The 22,434-nt window shown below is 34.8% G+C and overlaps 8 protein-coding genes and 1 non-coding gene across 10 annotated transcripts; 7 read left to right on the forward strand and 2 right to left on the reverse strand.

The window, feature by feature from the left end:
* Positions 1-117: 117 nt before the first annotated feature.
* On the forward strand, positions 118-1,902 carry AT3G50880 (DNA glycosylase superfamily protein). Its single transcript, NM_114948.4, has 2 exons — positions 118-1,148; positions 1,528-1,902. The coding sequence occupies exon 1, from the start codon at positions 317-319 to the stop codon at positions 1,136-1,138; it is 822 nt and encodes a 273-aa protein (NP_190657.1). The 5' UTR covers positions 118-316; the 3' UTR covers positions 1,139-1,148; positions 1,528-1,902.
* Positions 1,903-2,821: 919 nt separating this feature from the next.
* Positions 2,822-4,194, forward strand: HB28 (homeobox protein 28). Its single transcript, NM_114949.2, has 2 exons — positions 2,822-3,113; positions 3,221-4,194. Exon 2 carries the CDS (start codon positions 3,228-3,230, stop codon positions 3,975-3,977), a length of 750 nt encoding a protein of 249 aa, NP_190658.1. The 5' UTR covers positions 2,822-3,113; positions 3,221-3,227; the 3' UTR covers positions 3,978-4,194.
* A 46-nt stretch (positions 4,195-4,240) lies between these two features.
* Positions 4,241-4,314, forward strand: AT3G50895. The gene has a single exon. It is a non-coding gene; the product is annotated as a tRNA-Asn (tRNA).
* Positions 4,315-4,589: 275 nt separating this feature from the next.
* On the forward strand, positions 4,590-5,619 carry AT3G50900 (uncharacterized protein). The gene has a single exon (NM_114950.3). It carries the CDS (start codon positions 4,930-4,932, stop codon positions 5,272-5,274), a length of 345 nt encoding a protein of 114 aa, NP_566940.1. The 5' UTR covers positions 4,590-4,929; the 3' UTR covers positions 5,275-5,619.
* A 515-nt stretch (positions 5,620-6,134) lies between these two features.
* On the forward strand, positions 6,135-9,109 carry AT3G50910 (netrin receptor DCC). Its single transcript, NM_114951.3, has 4 exons — positions 6,135-6,594; positions 6,993-7,762; positions 8,138-8,560; positions 8,653-9,109. The coding sequence occupies exons 2-4, from the start codon at positions 6,997-6,999 to the stop codon at positions 8,805-8,807; spliced, it is 1,344 nt and encodes a 447-aa protein (NP_566941.1). The 5' UTR covers positions 6,135-6,594; positions 6,993-6,996; the 3' UTR covers positions 8,808-9,109.
* A 2-nt stretch (positions 9,110-9,111) lies between these two features.
* Positions 9,112-10,580, reverse strand: LPPepsilon1 (Phosphatidic acid phosphatase (PAP2) family protein). 2 transcript variants are annotated; one of them, NM_001035758.3, is made up of 5 exons: positions 10,464-10,580; positions 10,030-10,334; positions 9,700-9,925; positions 9,541-9,614; positions 9,112-9,438 (listed from the first exon to the last, which is right to left on the reverse strand). In NM_001035758.3, exons 2-5 carry the CDS (start codon positions 10,186-10,188, stop codon positions 9,211-9,213), a joined length of 687 nt encoding a protein of 228 aa, NP_001030835.1. In that variant the 5' UTR covers positions 10,189-10,334; positions 10,464-10,580; the 3' UTR covers positions 9,112-9,210. The 2 variants fall into 2 exon arrangements, with proteins under 2 accessions (NP_001030835.1, NP_190661.2); NM_114952.4 differs by having other exon boundaries at positions 10,030-10,580.
* Positions 10,581-12,465: 1,885 nt separating this feature from the next.
* Positions 12,466-12,891, reverse strand: AT3G50925 (Defensin-like (DEFL) family protein; the record flags this gene model as incomplete). Its single annotated transcript, NM_001035759.1, has 2 exons — positions 12,466-12,668; positions 12,822-12,891. The coding sequence occupies 2 exons, from the start codon at positions 12,889-12,891 to the stop codon at positions 12,466-12,468; spliced, it is 273 nt and encodes a 90-aa protein (NP_001030836.1).
* A 3,442-nt stretch (positions 12,892-16,333) lies between these two features.
* BCS1 (cytochrome BC1 synthesi) lies at positions 16,334-18,989 on the forward strand. The gene has a single exon (NM_114953.3). It carries the CDS (start codon positions 16,625-16,627, stop codon positions 18,353-18,355), a length of 1,731 nt encoding a protein of 576 aa, NP_190662.2. The 5' UTR covers positions 16,334-16,624; the 3' UTR covers positions 18,356-18,989.
* A 1,569-nt stretch (positions 18,990-20,558) lies between these two features.
* AT3G50940 (P-loop containing nucleoside triphosphate hydrolases superfamily protein) lies at positions 20,559-22,419 on the forward strand. The gene is made up of 3 exons (NM_114954.4): positions 20,559-20,639; positions 20,891-21,880; positions 21,968-22,419. The coding sequence occupies exons 2-3, from the start codon at positions 20,894-20,896 to the stop codon at positions 22,334-22,336; spliced, it is 1,356 nt and encodes a 451-aa protein (NP_190663.2). The 5' UTR covers positions 20,559-20,639; positions 20,891-20,893; the 3' UTR covers positions 22,337-22,419.
* The last annotated feature ends 15 nt before the right edge of the window (positions 22,420-22,434 follow it).

Consider the following 22,434-nt stretch of genomic DNA (forward strand, 5'->3'; position numbering starts at 1 on the left):
TTTTAATTACTTACTTTTTCCGATTTTTTATTACTGAACCGATTCTGCAACATGTTTTGTACTAGTAACCAGCTTTTTAATCCATCTCTCTCTGCACGATCATATAAAATATACGTTATTTTTTTTCAATTCAGGCGTCGACAAAGAAATAACTGTTTTGTTGTACTTAACATGTTGGATCATATTTTTTTTACTGTAACAGGGCTTTTATTATGGGCTTATCGATTTTCATTAAGGCCCAATGAAGAATATCGTCGCGAGTGATAAAATTTCGAATTTCTGCAATTACTAACAATTAACAAACTCGGCCGTCGTCATGTCTCTCCGTAAAACCCTAACCGCCGTGAATCAATCTTCGTTACCGCCGGATTCTTTAATCTCCGCCGGTAATCTCACTGTTTCAGAGGTCTCTGGTTCATCTTCTAGAATCAGATTTCGTCCTCGTAAAATCAGGAAAGTTTCGTCAGATCCGTCGCCGAGGATCATTATCACCGCGTCTCCTCCTCTATCAACAAAATCGACTGTTGATATCGCTCTACGTCACTTACAAAGCTCCGATGAACTTCTCGGAGCATTAATCACAACGCACAACGATCCTCCACTGTTCGACTCAAGTAATACTCCGTTTCTCTCCTTAGCGAGATCAATCCTATACCAACAACTCGCGACGAAAGCAGCGAAATGTATCTACGATCGATTCATCTCTCTATTCAACGGTGGAGAAGCAGGTGTTGTTCCTGAATCTGTGATCTCACTCTCCGCCGTTGATCTTCGTAAGATCGGTGTCTCCGGGAGAAAAGCTAGTTACCTCCACGATCTAGCTGATAAATACAACAACGGTGTGCTTTCTGATGAATTGATTCTGAAAATGAGTGATGAAGAGTTGATTGATAGGTTAACTTTGGTTAAAGGAATTGGAGTGTGGACTGTTCATATGTTTATGATCTTCTCGTTGCATAGACCTGATGTGTTGCCTGTGGGAGATCTTGGTGTGAGGAAAGGTGTGAAAGATCTTTATGGTTTGAAAAATCTTCCAGGTCCATTGCAAATGGAGCAGCTTTGTGAGAAATGGCGTCCTTATAGGTCTGTTGGTTCATGGTACATGTGGAGACTAATCGAGTCTCGTAAGACCAAATAGCACCTGCCTGGTAATAGTTTAACAATACCTCTCTTTTTAGGTTGATAGTAACTAGAATTGTTATGTTACATAGACAAACTTGATTCTTTATAGAATATTTCATGCTTGACTTGGAAATTTGAACAGTTACATGATTAGAAAGGATAGGAGTATAACATTTGTTTGACATTAAGTTCTCTGGATTGGTTTTTGTTTGGAATGCTTTCTAGAAGTAGAAATCTCCCAAATCTTAAAACAAGAATCATAAAGTATTTATCTTTTCTTGATGTATCTTGTTTATCTAGCAATAGTATCAATCCTAGTAAGTAACATGACGATACTTTATCACTGAAGCTTCTATATCTGGTAGTTATCGTTGAAGTGTGATTTGTTGCAATCAATCATTTCAGTAATCGGGCAGTTAATATGATCCTGTGACGAAGAAGCTTTTCCATGCCCATCACTTCCTTTCCAAGTTTCACTTGCTGGTAATCTGAGTTATTTTGTGTCTGTAAATTATGGAGCACGTAAGAAAAATCCTTCTTGTATTTTAACTGTATTCCACGGATTATATTTCTGTGACTGTTGTAAACATGTATCATGTATGGGGTTTCATTTGACTTGGATATTGAGAAGCATGGCTTATTTACCAAGTCTTTTGTTTCTGTCTTGTACTGGGCTTGGCCCAATGTCTCATCCGGCCCAATTGATCAAGTGGTAGATAGCTTGGATCTGATTTTGCCAAGACAGATGTGAAATCAACCCTTGCTTTCTTTTAACTTAAAATAGTTATAGGAAGAAATTACTCTTATTCAGAGAGACGAATTTAAAAGTCTAAGATGTCACGCGTAACATTCAAACCTCTTAATAAAAGTTTAGTATATGGCTAATCTATTCCCGTTGATTGATTTCAATATTTGGTAAGAAATGAAGATGATCATAAAAGTGCTACACAGCTGTGGGAAACAAAGAATCTGAAAAATGAGACATGAGGCATGTGGAGATAAATAAAAGTGCAGGTTTTGTTGTGCTTATGTGGACCAGCTTTTCATTCTTTCACACTTTTAATTCTTCAACCCTCCCCACCAGAAAAATAATTTATCATGTCTTCTCTTTCAAGACTATCATTAAACTCTGATTGTTAAAGCTTATTTCATTAAACAACTCTATTAGAAACCCTAATTCCATTTGTATGGGAAATTGAAGCTATAGTAGTTAACTTCTAACTCCATGCAAACCATAAATACCTCTCATAATGATAGTAAGAGTATTATTTTCTCATTGATTATCACAATAAATCTGATCAAAGAATTTGTGGAGATCGATAAATAAAGATACTCCTACTATTATTATGACAGCATAAAGGATTGACAAACATTGTTGTTCGAAGTTTTAATCTATTTTATGATATGTTAGAACTTAAAATCATAGTCCTAAAAATTTATAACTAACAATACATAAGACATAATTTTAACTTACATTAGAAAAAAGTTTTGAAAACTAACCCATTTAACTAATTTAAAATAATCCCATAACTTTCCTCTCATTTATCTCTCTCTCTCCACTCCTCAAGTCTGTACTTAGTAGGTAATAGTTTGACTAAGCTAGGTTTTTTTGCAGACATACATTAATTAGTAACACCATCAATAATCATCATAAAAGAAAATAGAGAGAAAGAGAGATAAATGCAATAATGGGAGATGGACCAAAGGTGCAGGTGGTGAAAGATAACAAACATATGACAATGTCTCGAAATTAAGAGGCACCACCACACATACACACACACTCTCTCTCTCTAGTAGGTTTGTGTTTTTAAAATCAATATTTTTGTTGGATTCTCATGTGAAATAAAACTTGATGGGTGATAGGAAACAAACACACATACGTCATCATCATCCTTAATTTCTATTTCTCCTTCTTCTTCATCATCAATATCAATCTCATCTTCCACTACTCCTCCCCTCTAACAATAAGCAGCATCTCTATAATCCCTAAGGTGAGTCCAAAAGTCGTCTATTAATTATTAAAGGAGAGATTTTTGCATGCATTATTGAATGATTTATAAGTATTAATATTTAACAAAGTTTTGTTGTTTTGGGTCAGATTCACAATGGAGCTTGGAGGAAAATGCAATGCAATTACAACCACAACAATGATCTCAACAGAAGTAAAGCCACATACGGATCCGGAACCAGAAGCCAAACCCGAATCAGATCCATCCATGGCTTTATTCCCGATCAAGAAAGAAAACCAAAAACCAAAGACACGTGTCGACCAAGGAGCTAAGTACCGGGAATGTCAGAAGAACCACGCGGCCTCAACCGGAGGACACGTGGTGGACGGATGCTGCGAGTTCATGGCCGGCGGAGAAGAAGGTACACTCGGTGCTTTAAAATGCGCCGCCTGTAACTGTCACCGGAGCTTCCACCGGAAAGAAGTGTACGGACACAGGAACAGTAAACAAGATCATCAGCTGATGATAACTCCGGCGTTTTACAGCAGTAACAGCTCGTACAAGCCACGTGTAATGCATCCAACGGGTGAGATTGGACGGAGGACTTCATCTTCAAGCGAGGATATGAAGAAGATTCTGAGTCATCGTAACCAAAACGTTGATGGGAAAAGTTTGATGATGATGATGATGAGGAAGAAGAAGAGAGTGAGGACAAAGATCAATGAAGAACAAAAGGAGAAGATGAAGGAATTTGCAGAGAGATTAGGGTGGAGGATGCAGAAGAAAGATGAAGAAGAGATTGATAAGTTTTGTAGGATGGTGAATCTGAGGAGACAAGTTTTTAAGGTTTGGATGCATAATAACAAGCAAGCAATGAAGAGAAACAATAGTAACATTAGTGAATAGTTTGATGATCTGATAAAAGTGAAATAAATTTTTACAATCCTGTTTTGCTTTTATATATAATTTTTGCCCTTCAAATTATTCAAAATCTTGAGTATAAATCTGTGGAATCTTGTATGTTTTGATTGTTTTATATTGTATCTGGGATTATTTTTTTCTTTTACTTAATTTGTGGTTGAACAAAGTGATAAAATTGGACCTTCAAATAAAGAGGGAAAAACGTGTGTAATTAATAATTTAATGCACAAGTATGGTTAGTACAATTAGCTGGAATAGCTCAGTTGGTTAGAGCGTGTGGCTGTTAACCACAAGGTCGGAGGTTCGACCCCTCCTTCTAGCGTTTTTTATCCTTCAAATGGCTGTTTTAAAATTCTGATTCATACTTTTTTTTTTCTGTCTGAATAGAAAGTTGATTTTGTTTGAAAAATCTGATTCATAATCATGTACATGCATGATAACAGTCTGATGTTAAACCATCGTAAGGAGCAGATTTAGCATTCTAGAATAGATCTATTCTGCTTACTTTTACCCCAAATTTAGATTTTTCCATGATTAATATATTGTTAGATATGGATCAGACAAAGAAGATTAGTCTAAACTCTAAAGCCATTGTCCATTTGATTTGTCTAAAAGATGTAGACGTAATAGTCAGCATAAACACACATTTGACCGGCGATTTAATAGGGACGAACAAGAAGATGTATACATCATGTGGGTGTAACACTAACACATGCTTTATTAATTACATATACAAAAATTTAATTTAGTTAGTTGGAGATCTCATACACACAACAATAATTAAAATAAAAGTCAAACAGATCTACTATTTTCCTTTTCATATCACAAAGCAAACTTGTCCTACTACTTAAATCAACACCATCACGAAGAAAGTTTCAAGAACTCACCTAAAACACAAACAAAGGAACTCCACTTTTTTTCCACACCACATCACACCATGTTTAGAGCCATGAGCACAAGGAAAATCCATGGTGGCTACGAAAAGCTCGGCGATGAAGAAGCGAGACTGAAGAGGGTCTCTAGCGTTCCGGCTAGTGTTTATGGTCATTCAAGAAACCCGGTTCAAGAAGTGAAGAAGACACCGACAGCGAAACCAACCGGTGGTTCTGTTCATCCTTTGTTTAGTTTCTTTGACGTTCATTTTCAAAGAAAGAAGAAGAATACGGCGAAGAAGAAGAGTTTAGCAACGGCGAAACCAGAGTTTGCTAGGTATATGGAGTATGTGAGAGAAGGAGGTGTGTGGGATCCGAGTTCTAACGCACCAGTGATTCATTACAGATAGATTCGTCAAGGAAAATGAATAAAAGATTTGTATATCGTCTTTTTTTTCCAAATATATAATCTATGAGAAAGCCAAACAATCCTTGATTCGATTCGAAAAGATGCATCAAACAATGTATTAGTCATTTTTGCACGAATTGATGAGTGTTTTGTACACTCTCATGGAGATTCCGTGAAGAATAAGATAAGTTCAAGGGTCTTGACTTTAATATATGATCAAAAAGTTGATTTTGGTTTTCTTATTTAAAAGGATATGTTATATGAACTGAATCAATTCGTAGTAGTTGCTAATATAGAAGCGGTCCCAGAGCTGATATCTTTGAATCATGTTCTATATTCTTCATTTCCCACCTTAGCTTTTATTTTAAGAATTCAAAATCAAGTGAGAACAAATTCAAAATAAAGTGAAGAAAAATTCAAAATTTCCAGTAACAGATGCATATTTGATTTTCCCTTTTCATCAAAAAATAAAGTTACGAATAAAATATTATTATATTAAGGAGAAAAAAATAGATATGATCATAGTCTCATATTTCTTGTGAAGACCAGTTTTTTTTTAAAACTATATTGTTAACCAAGTTTGAATACTCGCTCTTTATTAAAAGCGTGTTCACATGGGTCACGTAACACGTTTAAGAAAAACCTGGCTCTAAAAATATTATCAAAATCCCAGATTTGACGAAGACAAGAAAATAAAAAAAGACTTTTAAAATCGTTTTCAAAATGGGCTTTACAGATTCGTGAACAGACAAAAATTGGGCCATGGGTTAATTTGCTTTTTAGGCCACGTCACCGTTTTAGTGACGTTTCTGAATATTCGAGATGTGACCCCACTTAAACAAGATCCCTTGGACGACGTCGTTTCGACCACTTCACGAAACCCTACCGTCGATTTATTTACACAAAGTACCCCTTCATTGTATAGCGCCGTCCTTTGCTGTAACTCTTACCGTCAAAGGTTATATCCGTCTTTCCAAATGTCTCCCAAAGACACGTTTTAAAAAAATAAAAATAAAACGAAGAAAATCAGAAAATGGGTCGCCAAGAATAGAGGAAGAAGCAAAGAAGAAGAAAAAAAAAAAACAGAGCGTTTCAAATATTTGCGGAGATACAAAGCTGAGAAGAGATAAAAAAAGCCTTGGAGAAGAGGTTTTCTTCTTCTTCTTCTTCTTCTTCTTCTTCTTCCCTCCTCTCCTCTTAACGATGTCGTATCACGCTTCTTCTTATCTTCTCCGCCGTCGTCTTACTTCCGTATAACCTCGATCTCTCACCGTTGAATCTTCCTCAGCTTTCTTCCGTGGAGATCTCCTTCGCGCTCGAGGTAAATCCTTCTCTTACGCCTCCGGATTTGATGTTTTCACCTTTCTCTGTTTGTTGTTTCGGTGAAATTTCTGGAAATTTTCGTTATGGTAGGTCTGAATCTCGAGAGATTCGATTCATTTTCATCGGCTTGACCTATTGTTAGCTTCTAGATTATCAGATTTGTGATTTGATTTTGCTAGCTTCTTTTTTTCGTGCGAGAATTGAATCAAGTTTTGTTTAGGTATACCGATGATTGTGGTTTGAGCACGCGGTGTTTGCTTTGTACCTTCCCAATAGCTAATTCTCACTTATGCGAATGACCATTGTTGGTTGATTTCTGATTCGATTGAAATGAAGAAACGCTCTTTGTGGTTTCGGTTTTTTTTTATTACTAATTTGATACTTGAATGATTGCAGAGCCATGCCTACTTTTTCTGCTATTGCTTTGGATAGAATGCTAGAGCCAGGGGCTTCCACGTCTGTCGAGAGTGTTCCAAGCACAACTAATTTGTTTTATTCAAAGCCACCGATATCAAAACTGGAGAAAGGTAAAGGTAAATTACCTAATGAGAGGACAGTTACTCGTCCTCTGATGTCACCTGCTCTCTACGCCACACCTGATGCGATTCCGCTTCCTAATTCGCCATCGTCTTTCCCACCGTCGCCTTATATCATCAACCACAAATCACGTGGACCTCCACGTCTTCTTAAAAGCTCTTCTGAGGCTAATGTTGTGTCTTCTTCCCACCAGAAGACGCTGGAAGAGGAAACTATTACTGCTGAAACAGATGTAAAGGTTTCCCCTCGGAGGAGGTCCACTTCCTTCTCGTTTCCTATCACTGAGGTTACTGAAGATGATTATTCCAATGGAGTTCATGCTCGTACGGTTGGAAACTATAATTTTGATGGTATTGTTGATGGTCCTGTTGGAAATTGGAGTCCGCTTGATGGGAAAAGTGGGAATGGGAAGTCAGAGTTGGATAACGCTGCTAATGGTTTAGAACGGGTAAATGGTCTGTCTGAGCCAGTCCCTATTAAAACAGACAAGGAGAGTGAGTCAGAAGATTTCTATGACCCAGGTGAATCAGCAAGCTTCACAAGTAACACAGACGTAGAGGGTGATGCTGGGGACGAAAGTTCACAAAGACTTGCCACACCTGTGGGAGAGTTTTATGATGCTTGGGATGGTACTTATCTAAATCTTATTCTCTTACTAATCATTTCCTTATGAGATGGCTGTCAATGCTTATGATCTTAACGTTCCCAGGATAATATGATTAGTCACATTTTAGAGTCCCTTCTTTTTAACCTTTGAGCATTTGAGGGTATTCTTTCTTTAATATGCAGTAGTAGCGCCTTGTCATGCTTTGGAATTTTGTTTTCTTCTGGATATATTGAAATTTGAAAGTGATGAGTTATCTTTCCAAATCATGATGATTAATGCATTATTCATTTCCCTTGATGAGTATCTGCAAAGTATCCTGAAAGTTAAGCTTTAACTCGACTCTATGATTCGGAACTATTTAGTATTTTGTAATCCATCTAATTTCTTGGTTTTTCAGAACTATCAACCGACAGTGGAATGCAGAGTTCAGTTAATAACATCGAATCTGAATTAAGTGAGATAAGGCTGAGTTTACTAATGGAAATCGAGAAGAGAAAACAGACAGAGGAGGCTTTGGAGCAGATGCAAATTCACTGGCAGAGACTCCGTGAGCAGATGGCTCAGGTGGGTCTGTTCGTTCCTATTGATCCTACCGCCTCCACCAACAACATGAATCTATCAGAAGAACTACGCTGTCAACTCGAGATTGCGAGGTTTGTCTCTGACTCTTTAGGCAGAGGTATGGCAAAGGCCGAGGTAGAGATGGAGATGGAATCTATGCTCGAAACTAAGAACTTTGAAATCACACGGTTGTCTGACCGTCTACACTACTACGAGGCCGTGAACAGAGAGATGTCTCAACGAAACCAAGAAGCCATAGGTAGTAGAAAATCACTCTCATTCACCAAATTTATCCATTGTCATTTTCTATCGTATAATAAAAATCTAATCTCACAACTCTGTTGATACCAGAGGTGGCACGACGAGAGAGGCAGAAGAGAAAGAAGAGGCAGAGATGGATTTGGGGATCAATTGCAGCAACCATTACTCTAGGAAGCGCGGCATTGGCATGGTCTTACATTCCTGCAGCCAAACCATCATCTGAAGTATCTCTTAAGGATGAATGATTAAGTAAGTCTCTTGTATACGTAGTGGGTTTGATGCAAGCAAGAGAAATAAAGATACAGGACGTTTAGCGTACGCCTTGTGAATAGAAATATATACATATTTGGTTATTGTTTTAACTGTTCTCAAGAGGATGTATAGCTCCGAGTAGCTGCAAACACATTTTTCTTGCGGTGGCATACTGATGAGTGGCAGCCACAGTCACTAATATTTGGTTCGGTTTGGTTCTTATTAACATTCAATGTTAGCTCTAGTGTAAGGTGCTTGCCTTGCTTACATCTTAAAGAAACCTTATTTTTTAAAATCTTGATTTTAACAAACGGGCTCTGAATCCTTCATTTCGATATTTTGAAAAGAATTTGAGGGATAACAATTTTAAGCTTTATAAGTAAAGCTTGGTATTGCTTATCTCTCGTCTTTGAACCAGTTAAGTACAACGTACGCTGCGAAAGCTAGCGCAAATGTAGCTGCAAACAGAAATACAGATATTTGCACTAATAGAGATGCCTCGAAGGCTTCACGAAGAAGCGAATTCCACATTGTGTACCATAAGATGCAGAAAAGAGAACCAACAATGGCACCCACCACCACTTGACTGCTTGTGTGCAGTTTTTGAGAAACCCTTAACCGTATCTGTGATAGTGCAGAGAGTGTGAGATCAATGGCAACTAAATGATTTCATATATGAATGAAAAGCTTGAATCAATTAGGTGAAACTTGTTATAACAGACTTACAAAGTATGAACCCAATGCGAGGATTAAGCCGCTAAGAAACAAAGACACACCGTTGGTTCCAAGCCATTCCATAACTGCAGAAAACACGACTCGAGTGAATCCGTTGTAAACAGTTCCACGATAGCGAACGATGAGTAGTGAACAGCTTAAGCTGCTTACCGGATAAAACAGCAAAGACAGATATGAAAGAAATGGATTGAGCATGAGAAGATGGCATCCCGGGATCAGATCGCAATGTTGTAGTAGGCCTCTCTTGGTTAAGTATACGTTTAAGAACTACAGAGAGAGCAGAATTCGAAATCGATCCAATGACTGCCCACAAGGCTGCACCATCATGTCGCAAAAGAATGATTGAACCAAATAGAACAGACACAACCCATTTGCTCTGTCATCATTAATTAAAACCGGTCAGAAAGAAACACACATTGATACTGAAGAAACATTTCATCGAACACATTGCGTGCATGAATGAGATTTCCATTAACTAACCAGACGATTAACAATGGCTTCAATCCCACCGCCGGTGACCAAGTCTTTCCGTATCTCCGATGAGTTGTTGATGAAAGATTCTTGCTCCAACGCTCCAAATTGTTCGTTACCGTCATTGCTCCTGCTTCCGACTCTGCTAGAGAATCTTTTAACGGTCATAGATCCAAAGCTAGAGACAAACAAAGGAGACCCACGAGAGATAATCGAACTATAGCTCGAAAGTCTCGATCTTTTAAGGTACGAGGAAGAGTCAAAGTAGAAATTGCAGGTGGGACAGTGAAGAAGAAGAAGAAGAGAAGACGACGCTGCCATTTCCAAAAGGAAGATAAAAGTCAACGTAGTATCAAATCCATCGCTAAAGGAAGTAAAATTCGTAAGACGAAGAAGGGAAATATGCAAATCGAAGAAATCAATGTCTGGTTGAGAACAAGAACCTGAGAGAGAGCTTTCTTCTTCAAATCAATCTTCAAAGTTTTTTTGCTCGAAAACGAGTTTGTTATTTGTTGTTTACCTTGACGCATTTTATAATATCGTGACCACTCATATTCTTCCACGTGGCATGTAGAATAAACGGGTAAACCAATATTGAAGCAAATTAATGGGCTTTTGTTTCCTCAGCTGAGGCCCATATATTAATTAAAACCATTCTTAGTTTGATGTAGCATCAGGTGATCTGGAGTGGCTTCATGAGATATATGTCTATGGGCTTAGTTTTGTAGCTCTTTTCATTTAGCTTTTGTACAAATCCTCATTAGTTTGTGCCCAAAAAAAAAAAAAAAAAAAAAAGTACAAATCCTCATTAGTTTAAAAGGCATATGGTTGCCGAGAGGATTTTTTGTTTTGTTTTATGCTTCTCTTGTAAAATGTTGACATGAAAAGGTGAAGAAATATTTACCTGATGTTATAGAAAAGTTGGAATATTGTTGGAATATCACATATTTTTAAAAACTTATTTCATATTTTTTGTATCATTGTGTATATTACAATTAACACATTTGATTAGTTTGTTTAATTAATCTTTTTCATTAAAACATAATTAACGAAAATTATATTAATCTACATTATTAAAAAGAAAAAAAAGTTATCAAGAGGAACTTTTCGGTTTCTTTTCATGTTATTATTTCACAACAAATTTACATATTACCGCTAAGTTATAATGTTTCACGGTCTTTACGGATGAGTTATAATGTTTTACGGAGGAATTAAATATTGCTTCAATAATAGATCAACGGTGACAATGTCGTGTACACGTCGATTTATTCGGAAGAATATTTAAATGTTTCACTTTCAGCGTTTTAGAACAATGTTGCTTTATGTGGGCATACATATATAAATTAAATATGGAGGTCTAAATTCTTTGTTACCGTTTTGTGTAAAGAATCATATCAATTTTTTAAGCTAAACTAGATCTATCGGAGTTTTCTTTTTTTATATACAATTTGGGAGATCTATTAGAGTTATGTGTAAAATATTCATATTTATCCTCGATTGTGGCGATAAATACAGATATACGGTCGCAAGGTATGGAAACTACCGTGGTCACATCAAAGATTTGCATTAGCCAAGTTTTTTTTGGTTCTTTCTCGTAATTCCAAAAAATAAAAAATACTTTAGGACATGGAAAGAAAGAAAGAACGACAAAAAAAAAAAAAAAAACTTTAGAACATGGAAAGAAAGAAATTTAGTATACAATGGGCAGAGTGACGATTGACGCATACCATGGCATGGCTTATCATAGGAGATGAAAACTGTGTGTCGTTTTTGGAAGTAAAATATATTTAATCAAGAGCAAGATGCGTTCATCACACTGTCAAACTCAATCTTCCAAGTACAGTATTGGCAGACATTGATGATGACCTAAAGATTTTTTTTTCAGAAAATAGAAAGAATTAAGCTATCAATTTTAAAACCGATTACGATGTTTTTGCACCTTATTAAATGGGGAGTCGCCAATTATAGGAGCTACTAGTTTGCGTAGAAGTTTATCTCCACTCTATATAGAAGTCGAAACTTTTTTCAGGGGCGATGAAGTGTATGAATGATGCCGACATTTAAGAAGTAACATTTTTTACAGATTGTTTAGATTTGGTAAATATGATGTCTTTCTCAACTGAATGTCCAACATTTATAAGAAATTTATACATTATAAACATTTAAACTTTATACCACGGATAAAATCTTAGAATTGATGGATTTGTATTGATATTAATACATGATTGTGTGCTATAGGTGAAATTAACAAAATCAAATAAAAATATACAATCTTAAACACTAAACAAAATTTTGCCAAAAAAAAAAAAAAAAAAAAAACTAAACAAAATAAACAATATAAAAAAAAATACAACTTAAAATTTGAAATTCTTATTTAATAAATATCGTCTCGCAGTGGTAAACCGCGGATTAATATCTAGTAGTTACTATTTTGTTTATTAAGACTTAGCAATAAAAGGTACATATGCAGTTATTATATCGATCATTAATTGAAGTTATATTCTGACTCCTATTATCATGGCAAACACATTTAAATGGTTTAGGTTTTTTGGTTGATTTTGAAAGGCAATCGTCGTTTCCTGCATGGCCGCAAAATTCGCGATAGTATTTCTCCGAGGTTCTACAGATCCGGTTGCGAGCTTCCACATCTAATATTTTATATCAACCAAAGAAAAATGCAGATTAAAAAATTTGTCCACAAAAAACAATTGTTAGTTAACCTTTTGAAGTATAATCAATACATTAAAATTTTTATGAGAAACCAATACAAAATAAATAAAAATCTTTCTTTTATTTTTTACCGTGAATGTGACTGAAAACAAATATTGATATGAATATATAAGAAATCATGAACAAGGTAAAATACTTCATAATTGTTGTAACAATTCAGTTTTTCCCTTTTGTTGTCAACATTCATACTTCCTCTGTTCCTAATTAAGTGTAGTTTAAAGGTTTTTCATTTTTTTCAATATAAGTGTTATTTTCATTTTTCTATGCAAACATTAAATGTATTTAATAGTTTTTAACCAATTATATTTTACATCATATTTTTTTATTGGTTGGATTAGTTGTAATTAATGATGTTTTTATAAGAAAGAGATAAATTAAATGAGATTTATATGTTTTCTTAATTTGTGTGCAAAAACCTTAAAGTACAAATATTTAGAAACAGAGGGAGTAATAAATATAAGCGAACTCCCTAAATTTAACTATATCCACACAAAAATTAGAATAAAAAGAAAGGCTAAAACCAATTGAACAACAAAATTAGTCATTTATTTTTAGAAATTCTTACAAAAATTCCTTTTTTTTAATGATAATTATGAATATTCAAGTTCTTAATTGACCAAATCAAAATGAATACAAAGAAATGAATTGAGCAAAAAAAATTGTGTGGCTAAACGAAGAAATGAATTCGAGAGACTAAAATATTGAAAACCACTCTCGCCTTCTCTTTTTATTGGAGATGGCTTGCGCAATCTCACTCAAACTCGATTCGAATCAATATTAAACTTATTAAACACGTGAGAAAGCCCATGAAACTCGATCTAATATATCATCACCGACATACAAGAAAAAGGGAAAATCGTCAACTGAACTACAAGAAAAAAAGGAAACTTGTCTAACTTACGGACAAAAAAAGCAATCAAAGTAAAAAAACAAAGTATGCATATAAATAGAAGAGCAATTCTGAAAACCGGACACAAAAACTCACACACGAAACCTAAGAGATTGATTGTTACAAACTCTCACTTATATTTATTAGTTCGTATATATTCTGTTTTAGTAAGATAGTCGATCGGGATCACATATACCTATATAATTTAAGTTATGACCGGTACGTATGTAGTTTTTTACAAAGGCACATCAGTAAAATAAATAAAAGCACAATTCGTCTATCTGGATGACCTTATATATATTTATATCTATACATATCTACATATATAAGGTCATACATAACATATGGTTTTTGTAGTTTTTTTCTTAAATGAATTTTTGTTAGCTCTTACTTTTATGTATAAAAAATATTTATACTTTTATGTATCATTTGTTTGCGGGAGTTTTATGACTGGTAAACCAGCGGGTGCGATAGTAATTAAATAAAAATAACCAAAATAAATGTAATATATTACTATTAAAAGAAATAAAAATATAAAATATTATGATAAATTGAGAATATTAGAAAAAATGATTTTCTGACCAAACAAAAATACAATATATCATCTCGTCCGGCCAAATGATTTTCTAATCGAGAAAACAAATCGAAAAATGTATTCAATATATAATCAAAAAACTCAAAAGAATACAAAATAAAATAAAAACAACGATGCCATGAAATAGTCAAAGAATTACACTAGCTAATGAATGAATAAAAGGATAGATGATACTTATGTTTGATTCTTGATTTTGATTTTTATCGGATGCCATAATTGAGAGAATAGGGTTACAATATATTAATTAGGGTTTTCTAATAAAAATAAGATATATAAAAGATTAGATTATTTTAATTATAGTGATTAGGGTTTGGGTGGAAGCCACAATTATTTTAATTAATTAAAAAAAGATTTTTTTTTTAACCTAACCGCTACCGCCCGCAACCGCAAACGCTTGCGGGAAGGAGCTTTTGAAAACTGGCGATTTCGAGCGGTTTAAAGCGATATCTAGCGGTTTCTATGATTGATGTTAATCGCTAACAACCGCTACCAACCGCAAACGCTGCGTTTGCGGGTGGTAGAGGGAGAACCAATCAAGACCTAACTCTCTCCCACAACTTGACACATCAGCACATGAGAGCTTGCCACCTAGACTTCATAAAATAAGTAATACATAATTAGTAATTAATTCAACATAACAACTAAAATAGGAGAATATAATTAATGAAAACTTGAACCATCACTCTTTCTACATTTTTTAATTCAATATATCCTCTTTAATTTTGAGATCCACTTAAGTGGTTAAAGTGGTGATAAAATCCAAACATGTTACACATATTCCTGGCCTAAAAATTAAAAATTAGACGATTATTATGAAAAAAACTAAATGAATATGCAGATTGAATATATCTAAGCTTTTCGAGATTTATGTTAAGAAAACAAGTAATTAGAAAGATATTTGAGGAGCTATCCTTATAACTAATACGTAAGATATAAGATTATGACAAAAACTTAACTAAACTTTCCAAGAACATAAAATTGAATATGCTTAGATTGAATATGAAGAGACATGATTAATAAAGACAAGTTATATTTTTAGTGTAAGAAATAAATTTTCTAAAATTTCACCGTCTCACAATCTATACATATAACTAAAAAAGCAAGGACATATAAATTCAAAAAAAAAACTGAGAATCTAAAACAACAATAAAAAACAACTCAAGCACATTCGTTTTTCAGATGAACTAATACAGTTGGGTTTTTCTAAAACAATTACAAATCATATTTATGTTTCAAAACCTATGCATTCAACTTTACTTTATATGAACAGACATTATATAAAACAATTTGTAAATAGTAATACGTAAACAAATGTAGCGTTTCTTGGATGAGGGAAAATGTTGAAAAAATTGAAAGTATTAAAAATAATTTGGGCCCTGAGCCACTTTTTTTAAAAGTACCAGTCTTATTCTATACATTGAAAAAAACAAAACTTAGAATTTGGGCCTTATTTAGAAACCGGGCCTGAATTGTTTCTTAATTGTTGAATCAAATAAATTAACTTGATACATGTTTTATGATCGATCGGTAGATAAAACACAAAGTTCATTGCTAAATTGGGAGAAAAGAAATTGCATTATCAAGGGTGTTGTTCAAGGATTATCCTATCTGCATACTTACGCAGCAGATAGTTATTGGTAAGAGAAATGTCGAGCTTGAAAACAAAATATATATATATATATATATATATGTATGAAATAGTATCTAGGATCTTAAATTAGAAAATCATGTAACATCAGTGAGTGTTGTTCTTTCCACGGAAGAAGCAGATATTGATGCATGAGATATATCCTAAAGATGTCCAAAAGGTTTTAGGCCACTTTTCATCCATTCTCAGTAGGTAACTCTGTTTAGGCCACTTGACTCAGATTAGTGATCCCAAGGTACTAGTTTCTGAATTTGTTTGAACAACCAATTGTCTTTAGAAAGACATAAACTCTTGTTCCAATAAAGAGCCTATACCAACTCTAGCTATTCAATGACACTATTTTAGGGTTTAGCATTTTTGCATTATTGTCCAATGATACAAAAGAGAGAGATGGATATATGAATGTCCTCTCTATCTTGACGCAAGCACACAACAGCTGAAATATCATATAGACAAGGACGTTTTAAGAATCTGGTGGAATTGATTTGATAGTAGTATACAATTGTGATGTATATATACATACAAATATTAACTGTTCTTGGATTTATTGAAAGGAAATGACTTTAAATTACAAGAAGCGTGACCCACACGTTAAGTCAGTCTTTCTTTACTAATATTCTTTTCGATTAGTCAAATAAACCTCATGAACAAGTCATTGGAGCCCACTTAAACTCTACTTTTCTATTCTTCTTCTTTCTTTTTGTTATTCTATATATTAGTTAGCAACTTCCACGTTGTAGCGATGGAAGGATCCAAGCTACTTCCTTGCGTCCATAAGTCTCCGGTTCCCACCTCCCACCAATTATATATAAATTATGAGATTTTGGGTTTAACAAAACTCAAAAAACACAAATACACCCAAAACAAGATGAGCTCCTCTGACTCTTCTTCCGCCGAATCCCGTCTAGCCACGGCTAAGACGGTTCTCACCACCGCGGCTTCGGTGGCTGCGACCGCAATGCTAGCTCGATCTTTAGTCCAAGATTATTTGCCTGACGAGGTGCATCACTACATTTCCTATGGATTCCGTTCCATCTTTGGTTACTTCTCATCCCAAATGACGATAATCATCGAAGAATTTGAAGGTTTTGCTCACAATGAAGTCTTTGAAGCTGCAGAGGCCTATCTAGCCACCAAGATCTCTCCTTCTAACAAAAGAATCAAAGTGAGTAAACATGAGAAAGAAAACAACTACAATGTCACCGTGGAGCGTGACGAAGAAGTTGTTGACACCTACAATGGCGTCAAATTCCAGTGGATCCTCCATTGTCGTCATGTCGAGTCCAAGCACTTCCACAACCCACGGGATCTAAACTCCACACTGAGATCTGAGGTCCGATCATTCGAACTCAACTTCCACAAGAAATTCAAAGACGTAGCTCTTGAATCTTACTTGCCATTCATGGTGAAAAGAGCCACGTTGATGAAGCAAGAGAAGAAAACACTCAAGATCTTCACTCTCTCCCCAGAAAACATGTATGGGAACTACTCTGACGCGTGGACCTCTGTTACTCTTGACCATCCTTCTACCTTCAAAACTCTAGCAATGGATTCAGATGTCAAGACAAGTGTGATGGAAGATCTAGACAAATTCGTAAAGCGAAGAGACTTCTATAAAAGGGTTGGTAAAGCTTGGAAGAGAGGTTACTTGCTGTACGGTCCACCAGGCACAGGGAAGTCAAGCTTGATCGCAGCCATGGCCAATCATCTCAACTTTGATATATACGACCTAGAGTTGACCGCGGTTAACAACAATTCTGAGCTCCGGCGATTATTGATTGCCACTGCTAATCGTTCGATTCTTATCGTAGAAGATATCGATTGTTCACTAGAATTGAAAGATAGGACTAGCGATGAACCTCCTCGGGAATCTGACGATATAGAAGATCCACGGTATAAAAAAGTGACACTCTCTGGACTGTTGAATTTCATAGATGGTCTATGGTCAAGCTGCGGTGACGAAAGGATCATAATCTTCACAACCAATTACAAAGAGAAACTCGACGCGGCCTTGCTGAGACCAGGACGTATGGATATGCACATCCACATGTCGTATTGCACACCAAGTACTTTCAAAGCTCTTGCTTTGAACTATCTTGAGATCAAAGAGCACCGCCTTTTCAGCAAGATCGAGGAAGGTATTGAGGCGACAGAGGTCACTCCAGCAGAAGTAGCTGAACAGCTTATGAGAAATGACTCTGTAGACAAGGTTCTTGAGGGTTTGATTGAGTTCTTGAAAGTCAAGAAGATCGAAAACGAACAAGATAAGGCCAAAACAGAGAAGCAAGAGTTGGAGAACAAGAAAAAGACCAAGGAGGGAACAGATTCCGTAGTCAAGAAAGAGGTTGATGAACAGCTAGTGAGGAATGACCGTGTTGATAAGGTTCTTGAGGGTTTGGTCGAGTTGTTAAAAGCCAAGAAGATCGAGGACGACCAAGATAAAGCCAAACATGAGGAGGTTGAACAACATTAACTTGTGAGATATCAATACCTAAATCATTAAATCGCCAGTTACTGTCTATAATCTACAGATTCATTTATAAACCTAGTCCTAAGATAAAATAATCTTAGAGAGATTGAGACCAAAAAAGGGAAAAAATTGAGGAGATCAGATAAAACACCTCTGCATCCGAGTGGTAGCTGTAAAGAGAAGAGCACGTGTATTTATACAAAACTATGCGTTTAGCTTGTTTTTTCTCTCTGTTTTTTTTCTAACTTTTTTTAGCACAATTTGTTTTAAGCTACTAAAAAAAAAGTTTGCCGACAAAAAAAAAAAGGTTAAATTTTAACTTTCCGAATCTTAATTTATGACAGTTGATTTTTTTTTATCTCACCGATAAAATAATATCTTCAAGCCACATTTGTGAAATTGAAAATCTCAATGATTCCGACAAAAAAGAAAATCTCAATGATTCCTTCCTTGTATCGAGAAAAGGAATTGACACTAATTAAGTGGGCCAAAATTTTGGCACCACTACACAATTCGTTTAGTCAATACTATTATTAAATGGGCCGTACATGTTTTAATTTTCTTCCTTTCTTTGTAGATGTATAATTGATCTTCTTCCTTTTCCTCAATTTCTATTTTTCCTTAAAATTGGGCTTTTAAATGTCATTTCCTTTTCGAGTTATTTCCTTTTTCGTGTTTATATTTATTTTTGTCTTTGACTCCTAATCCTAGATGCTTTTTTTTTTTCGTCAGTCCTAGATGCTTTACAAATAAATAAAGAAAAATATTTGAATGAACTTTATATTAACTTCTTTTATTTTACCTAATTAAAATCGGACACCTAATAACAATAATAGAAAGTTAATTATAAAATCTAATTTGCCACTAAAACAAAATTATGTATCGGTTTGGGTTTATTAGAAAAAATTAGGGTTTAGATTTTATGATTAAACGAGGTTAAATATCAGTTTGGGTTTAGAAAGTACGATTAGAGTTTAGATTTTCTGATTAAATGGGTTAAATATTGGTTTAGTTTTATAAACAGATTTAGATTTTACAATTAAACGAGGTTAAATGTCGGTTTGGGTTTAGAAAATACGATTAAAGTTTAGTTTTCTTACGATTAAATGAGTTTAAATAGCGGTTTGGATTTATAAAGGAAAATTAGAGTTTAGATTTTGTAATTAAACGAGATTTTATATCGGTTTGGATTATAATTATAGCTTTAATTTATTATGTAATTTAAATAGGATTTATAACATATTTTTATTGGTTAATGCAAAAAAAGGTGAATAAAAGAGAAGAAAACGCCCAAGCTCTTCACTCTCGACACAGATTACTGGTACTCATCAGACCCATGGACCTCTGTTACTCTTAACCATCCTTCTACCTTCAAGACGCTAGCTTAGAAGAAATATCGTTTTGCATGTTTTTCTCTTTAGTTTTGTTTTATCGAACGAGATTTTTTCTACCATAATTTTTTTATATAGCATAATTATACTTTGAAAATTATTATAACTAAACCTTGGTATTAGTCTAATATCTTACATTAGTTCCTCCGGTTCATAAAAAAATATTTTCTAGATTTTGTTTCATAATGTTTTATTTTTTAGATTCTATATTAGTTAATATCATTAAGTCAAATGAGAGATATTTGAATTACTATTGGGTAAGCACTATAGTAATTTAAACACAAGCATAGTTAAATCAACAAAGAAAAAAATCAAACAAAGGATGCAGAAACATATATGAACTTGAAAAAACCCAATTATTAGATATTTTGTAAAGAATCATCAAAAATAAAACAATCTTCTTAGAAATATTTTCCAAAATGTTGTCTCGAAGAACATCTATTAAAATTGGAACGATACATAAAAGATTAGTATAGTCCGCATAAGACACGCATAAATCGAAATATAATCCAAATTATTTTCAACAAAGAAAAAATTACTTTTCAAGAAAGTAAATATTTTGCTAACATGTCATTCTAACATTAAAACTACTATTACAATTTTCAAGTATAAAAGACAAGTCAGCATATATGTTAAGGAGCAAAGACTTTGCATTTTTGCAGCGAGCCAGCGACCAGACTCTAGAAGTCTGTAGGGGCTATCAAGTTTTCATTTTTAACGATACTTTATCAAATGGGCCGTAATCTTGGCCCACTATAGACCATTCATTTAGTGTTCCATCACCATTTAAATAGTAATCTTTCATTCCCTAATTATCTCAATCTTATGATCAGAGGTATTCGTGAAAATTTATTATTGATCGCAGAAGCCTTTCATCAAATAAAAGAGAAGAACTGGTATCAAATTTTCTCCTTAACCTTAACATTTTTTTTTTTTTACTTGTTAAGATTCCAATTTGTGTGCTCATCGTAAAATTATCAAAAGAATAGCATCGTTTGTTTAACCTAATCAGATTTATCCCCACGTAACCTAGTAACAAATACAGTACTATTGTTCTATAATCAGATTTTTTTTTGGATTAGTTTCTTGTCTCTTTGATTTATGAGAACCGACTTGAATGTATTTATTTTATTTTTGATGATTGAAGGAGATGAGTTCCTCTAGTGAATCTCATCTAGCCACCGCCAAAACAGCTCTCACAGCGGTTGCATCAGTTGCTGCAGCCGCAATACTAGCTCGATCAGTGGTTCAAGATTACATGCCAAACGAGGTTCATGAATATATCTCTCACGGCTTTCGCAGATTCTTCAGCTACTTCTCTTATCAGATGACAGCTGTAATAGAAGAATTTGGAGGTTTTGAACACAACCAAGTGTTTGAAGCTGCAGAGGCTTATCTCTCCACCAAGATATCTAATTCCACTAGAAGAATCAAAGTTAACAAACTTGAGAAACAGAGCAATTATAGTGTTACTGTTGAACGTGATGAGGAAGTTGTTGATATTTTTGATGGCGTCAAGCTTAGTTGGATCCTTGTATGTCGCCATGTCGATAAAAAGGATTTTCGTAACCCGAGAGATCTCAACTCCACTTTGAAATCAGAAGTGCGTAGTTACGAGCTTAGTTTCCGAAAGAAGTTCAAGAACATGGTTCTTGAATCTTATTTACCGTTTGTTGTGGAACAAGCTGCTTCTATTAAACAAAAGTTTAAAACATTGAAGATCTTCACCGTTGATTCTTACTCCGTGGAGTGGACCTCTGTGACTCTAGATCATCCTTCCACGTTTCGCACTCTCGCTCTGGATCCCGAGGTGAAGAAAAACTTGGTGGAGGATCTTGATCGATTCGTGCAGCGGAAAGGCTTTTACGGGAGAGTTGGAAAAGCTTGGAAGAGAGGTTATTTGTTGTATGGTCCTCCCGGTACTGGAAAATCAAGCTTGATCGCAGCTATAGCTAATCATCTTAACTTCGATATCTATGACTTAGACTTGACATCACTTAACAACAATGCTGAGCTACGGAGGTTACTTATGTCTACTGCAAATCGTTCCATTCTAGTTGTGGAAGATATAGATTGTTCAATCGAGTTAAAAGATCGGTCTACTGATCAAGAAAACAACGATCCGTTACATAAAACGGTGATGCATTTTGATTCACTATCAGTTATGTTGTTATGTGATCTTTTGCTTATTAGCATTACTAATGTTTTGGTTAGTCATTTTCAGGTCACACTCTCTGGTCTATTGAATTTTGTAGACGGACTATGGTCAAGTTGTGGTAACGAGCGGATTATAGTGTTTACGACTAACTACAGAGAAAAATTGGATCCAGCATTGTTGAGGCCAGGACGTATGGACATGCACATTCACATGTCGTATTGCACACCAGCTGCTTTTAAGGTTTTGGCTTCGAATTATCTCGAGATTCAAGATCATATACTTTTCGAGCAGATTGAAGAATTTATCCGAGAAATTGAAGTTACACCAGCAGAAGTAGCTGAACAACTGATGAGGAGTGACTCTGTGGATAAAGTACTCCAAGGACTTGTTGAGTTCTTAAAAGCCAAGAAGCAAATAGATAATTCAAAAGCTTAGAAGAAATTTAGTTCTTTTATTTGTTTCTTTGTTAAACACTATCATGCAATTATTGGTTATAAAATGTTACAGAAAGTGAAATCATTTTTTTTTTTCCT

This window comes from Arabidopsis thaliana, chromosome 3 (assembly GCF_000001735.4).
Source record: "Arabidopsis thaliana chromosome 3, partial sequence".
Classification (NCBI taxonomy): domain Eukaryota; kingdom Viridiplantae; phylum Streptophyta; class Magnoliopsida; order Brassicales; family Brassicaceae; genus Arabidopsis; species Arabidopsis thaliana.

Coding starts and splice junctions, on each gene's coding strand:
- AT3G50940 (NM_114954.4), top strand. CDS start 20,894: ATGAGTTCCTCTAGTGAATCTCATCTAGCCACCGCCAAAACAGCTCTC. Junction 21,881..21,967: donor ACGATCCGTTACATAAAACG/GTGATGCATTTT, acceptor AGTCATTTTCAG/GTCACACTCTCTGGTCTATT.
- BCS1 (NM_114953.3), top strand. CDS start 16,625: ATGGAAGGATCCAAGCTACTTCCTTGCGTCCATAAGTCTCCGGTTCCC.
- AT3G50880 (NM_114948.4), top strand. CDS start 317: ATGTCTCTCCGTAAAACCCTAACCGCCGTGAATCAATCTTCGTTACCG.
- LPPepsilon1 (NM_114952.4), bottom strand. CDS start 10,341: ATGGCAGCGTCGTCTTCTCTTCTTCTTCTTCTTCACTGTCCCACCTGC. Junction 9,615..9,699: donor TGTCTTTGCTGTTTTATCCG/GTAAGCAGCTTA, acceptor TGTTTTCTGCAG/TTATGGAATGGCTTGGAACC. Junction 9,439..9,540: donor TCGCATTGGGTTCATACTTT/GTAAGTCTGTTA, acceptor GCACTATCACAG/ATACGGTTAAGGGTTTCTCA.
- AT3G50910 (NM_114951.3), top strand. CDS start 6,997: ATGCCTACTTTTTCTGCTATTGCTTTGGATAGAATGCTAGAGCCAGGG. Junction 7,763..8,137: donor GTTTTATGATGCTTGGGATG/GTACTTATCTAA, acceptor TTGGTTTTTCAG/AACTATCAACCGACAGTGGA. Junction 8,561..8,652: donor ACGAAACCAAGAAGCCATAG/GTAGTAGAAAAT, acceptor TGTTGATACCAG/AGGTGGCACGACGAGAGAGG.
- AT3G50900 (NM_114950.3), top strand. CDS start 4,930: ATGTTTAGAGCCATGAGCACAAGGAAAATCCATGGTGGCTACGAAAAG.
- HB28 (NM_114949.2), top strand. CDS start 3,228: ATGGAGCTTGGAGGAAAATGCAATGCAATTACAACCACAACAATGATC.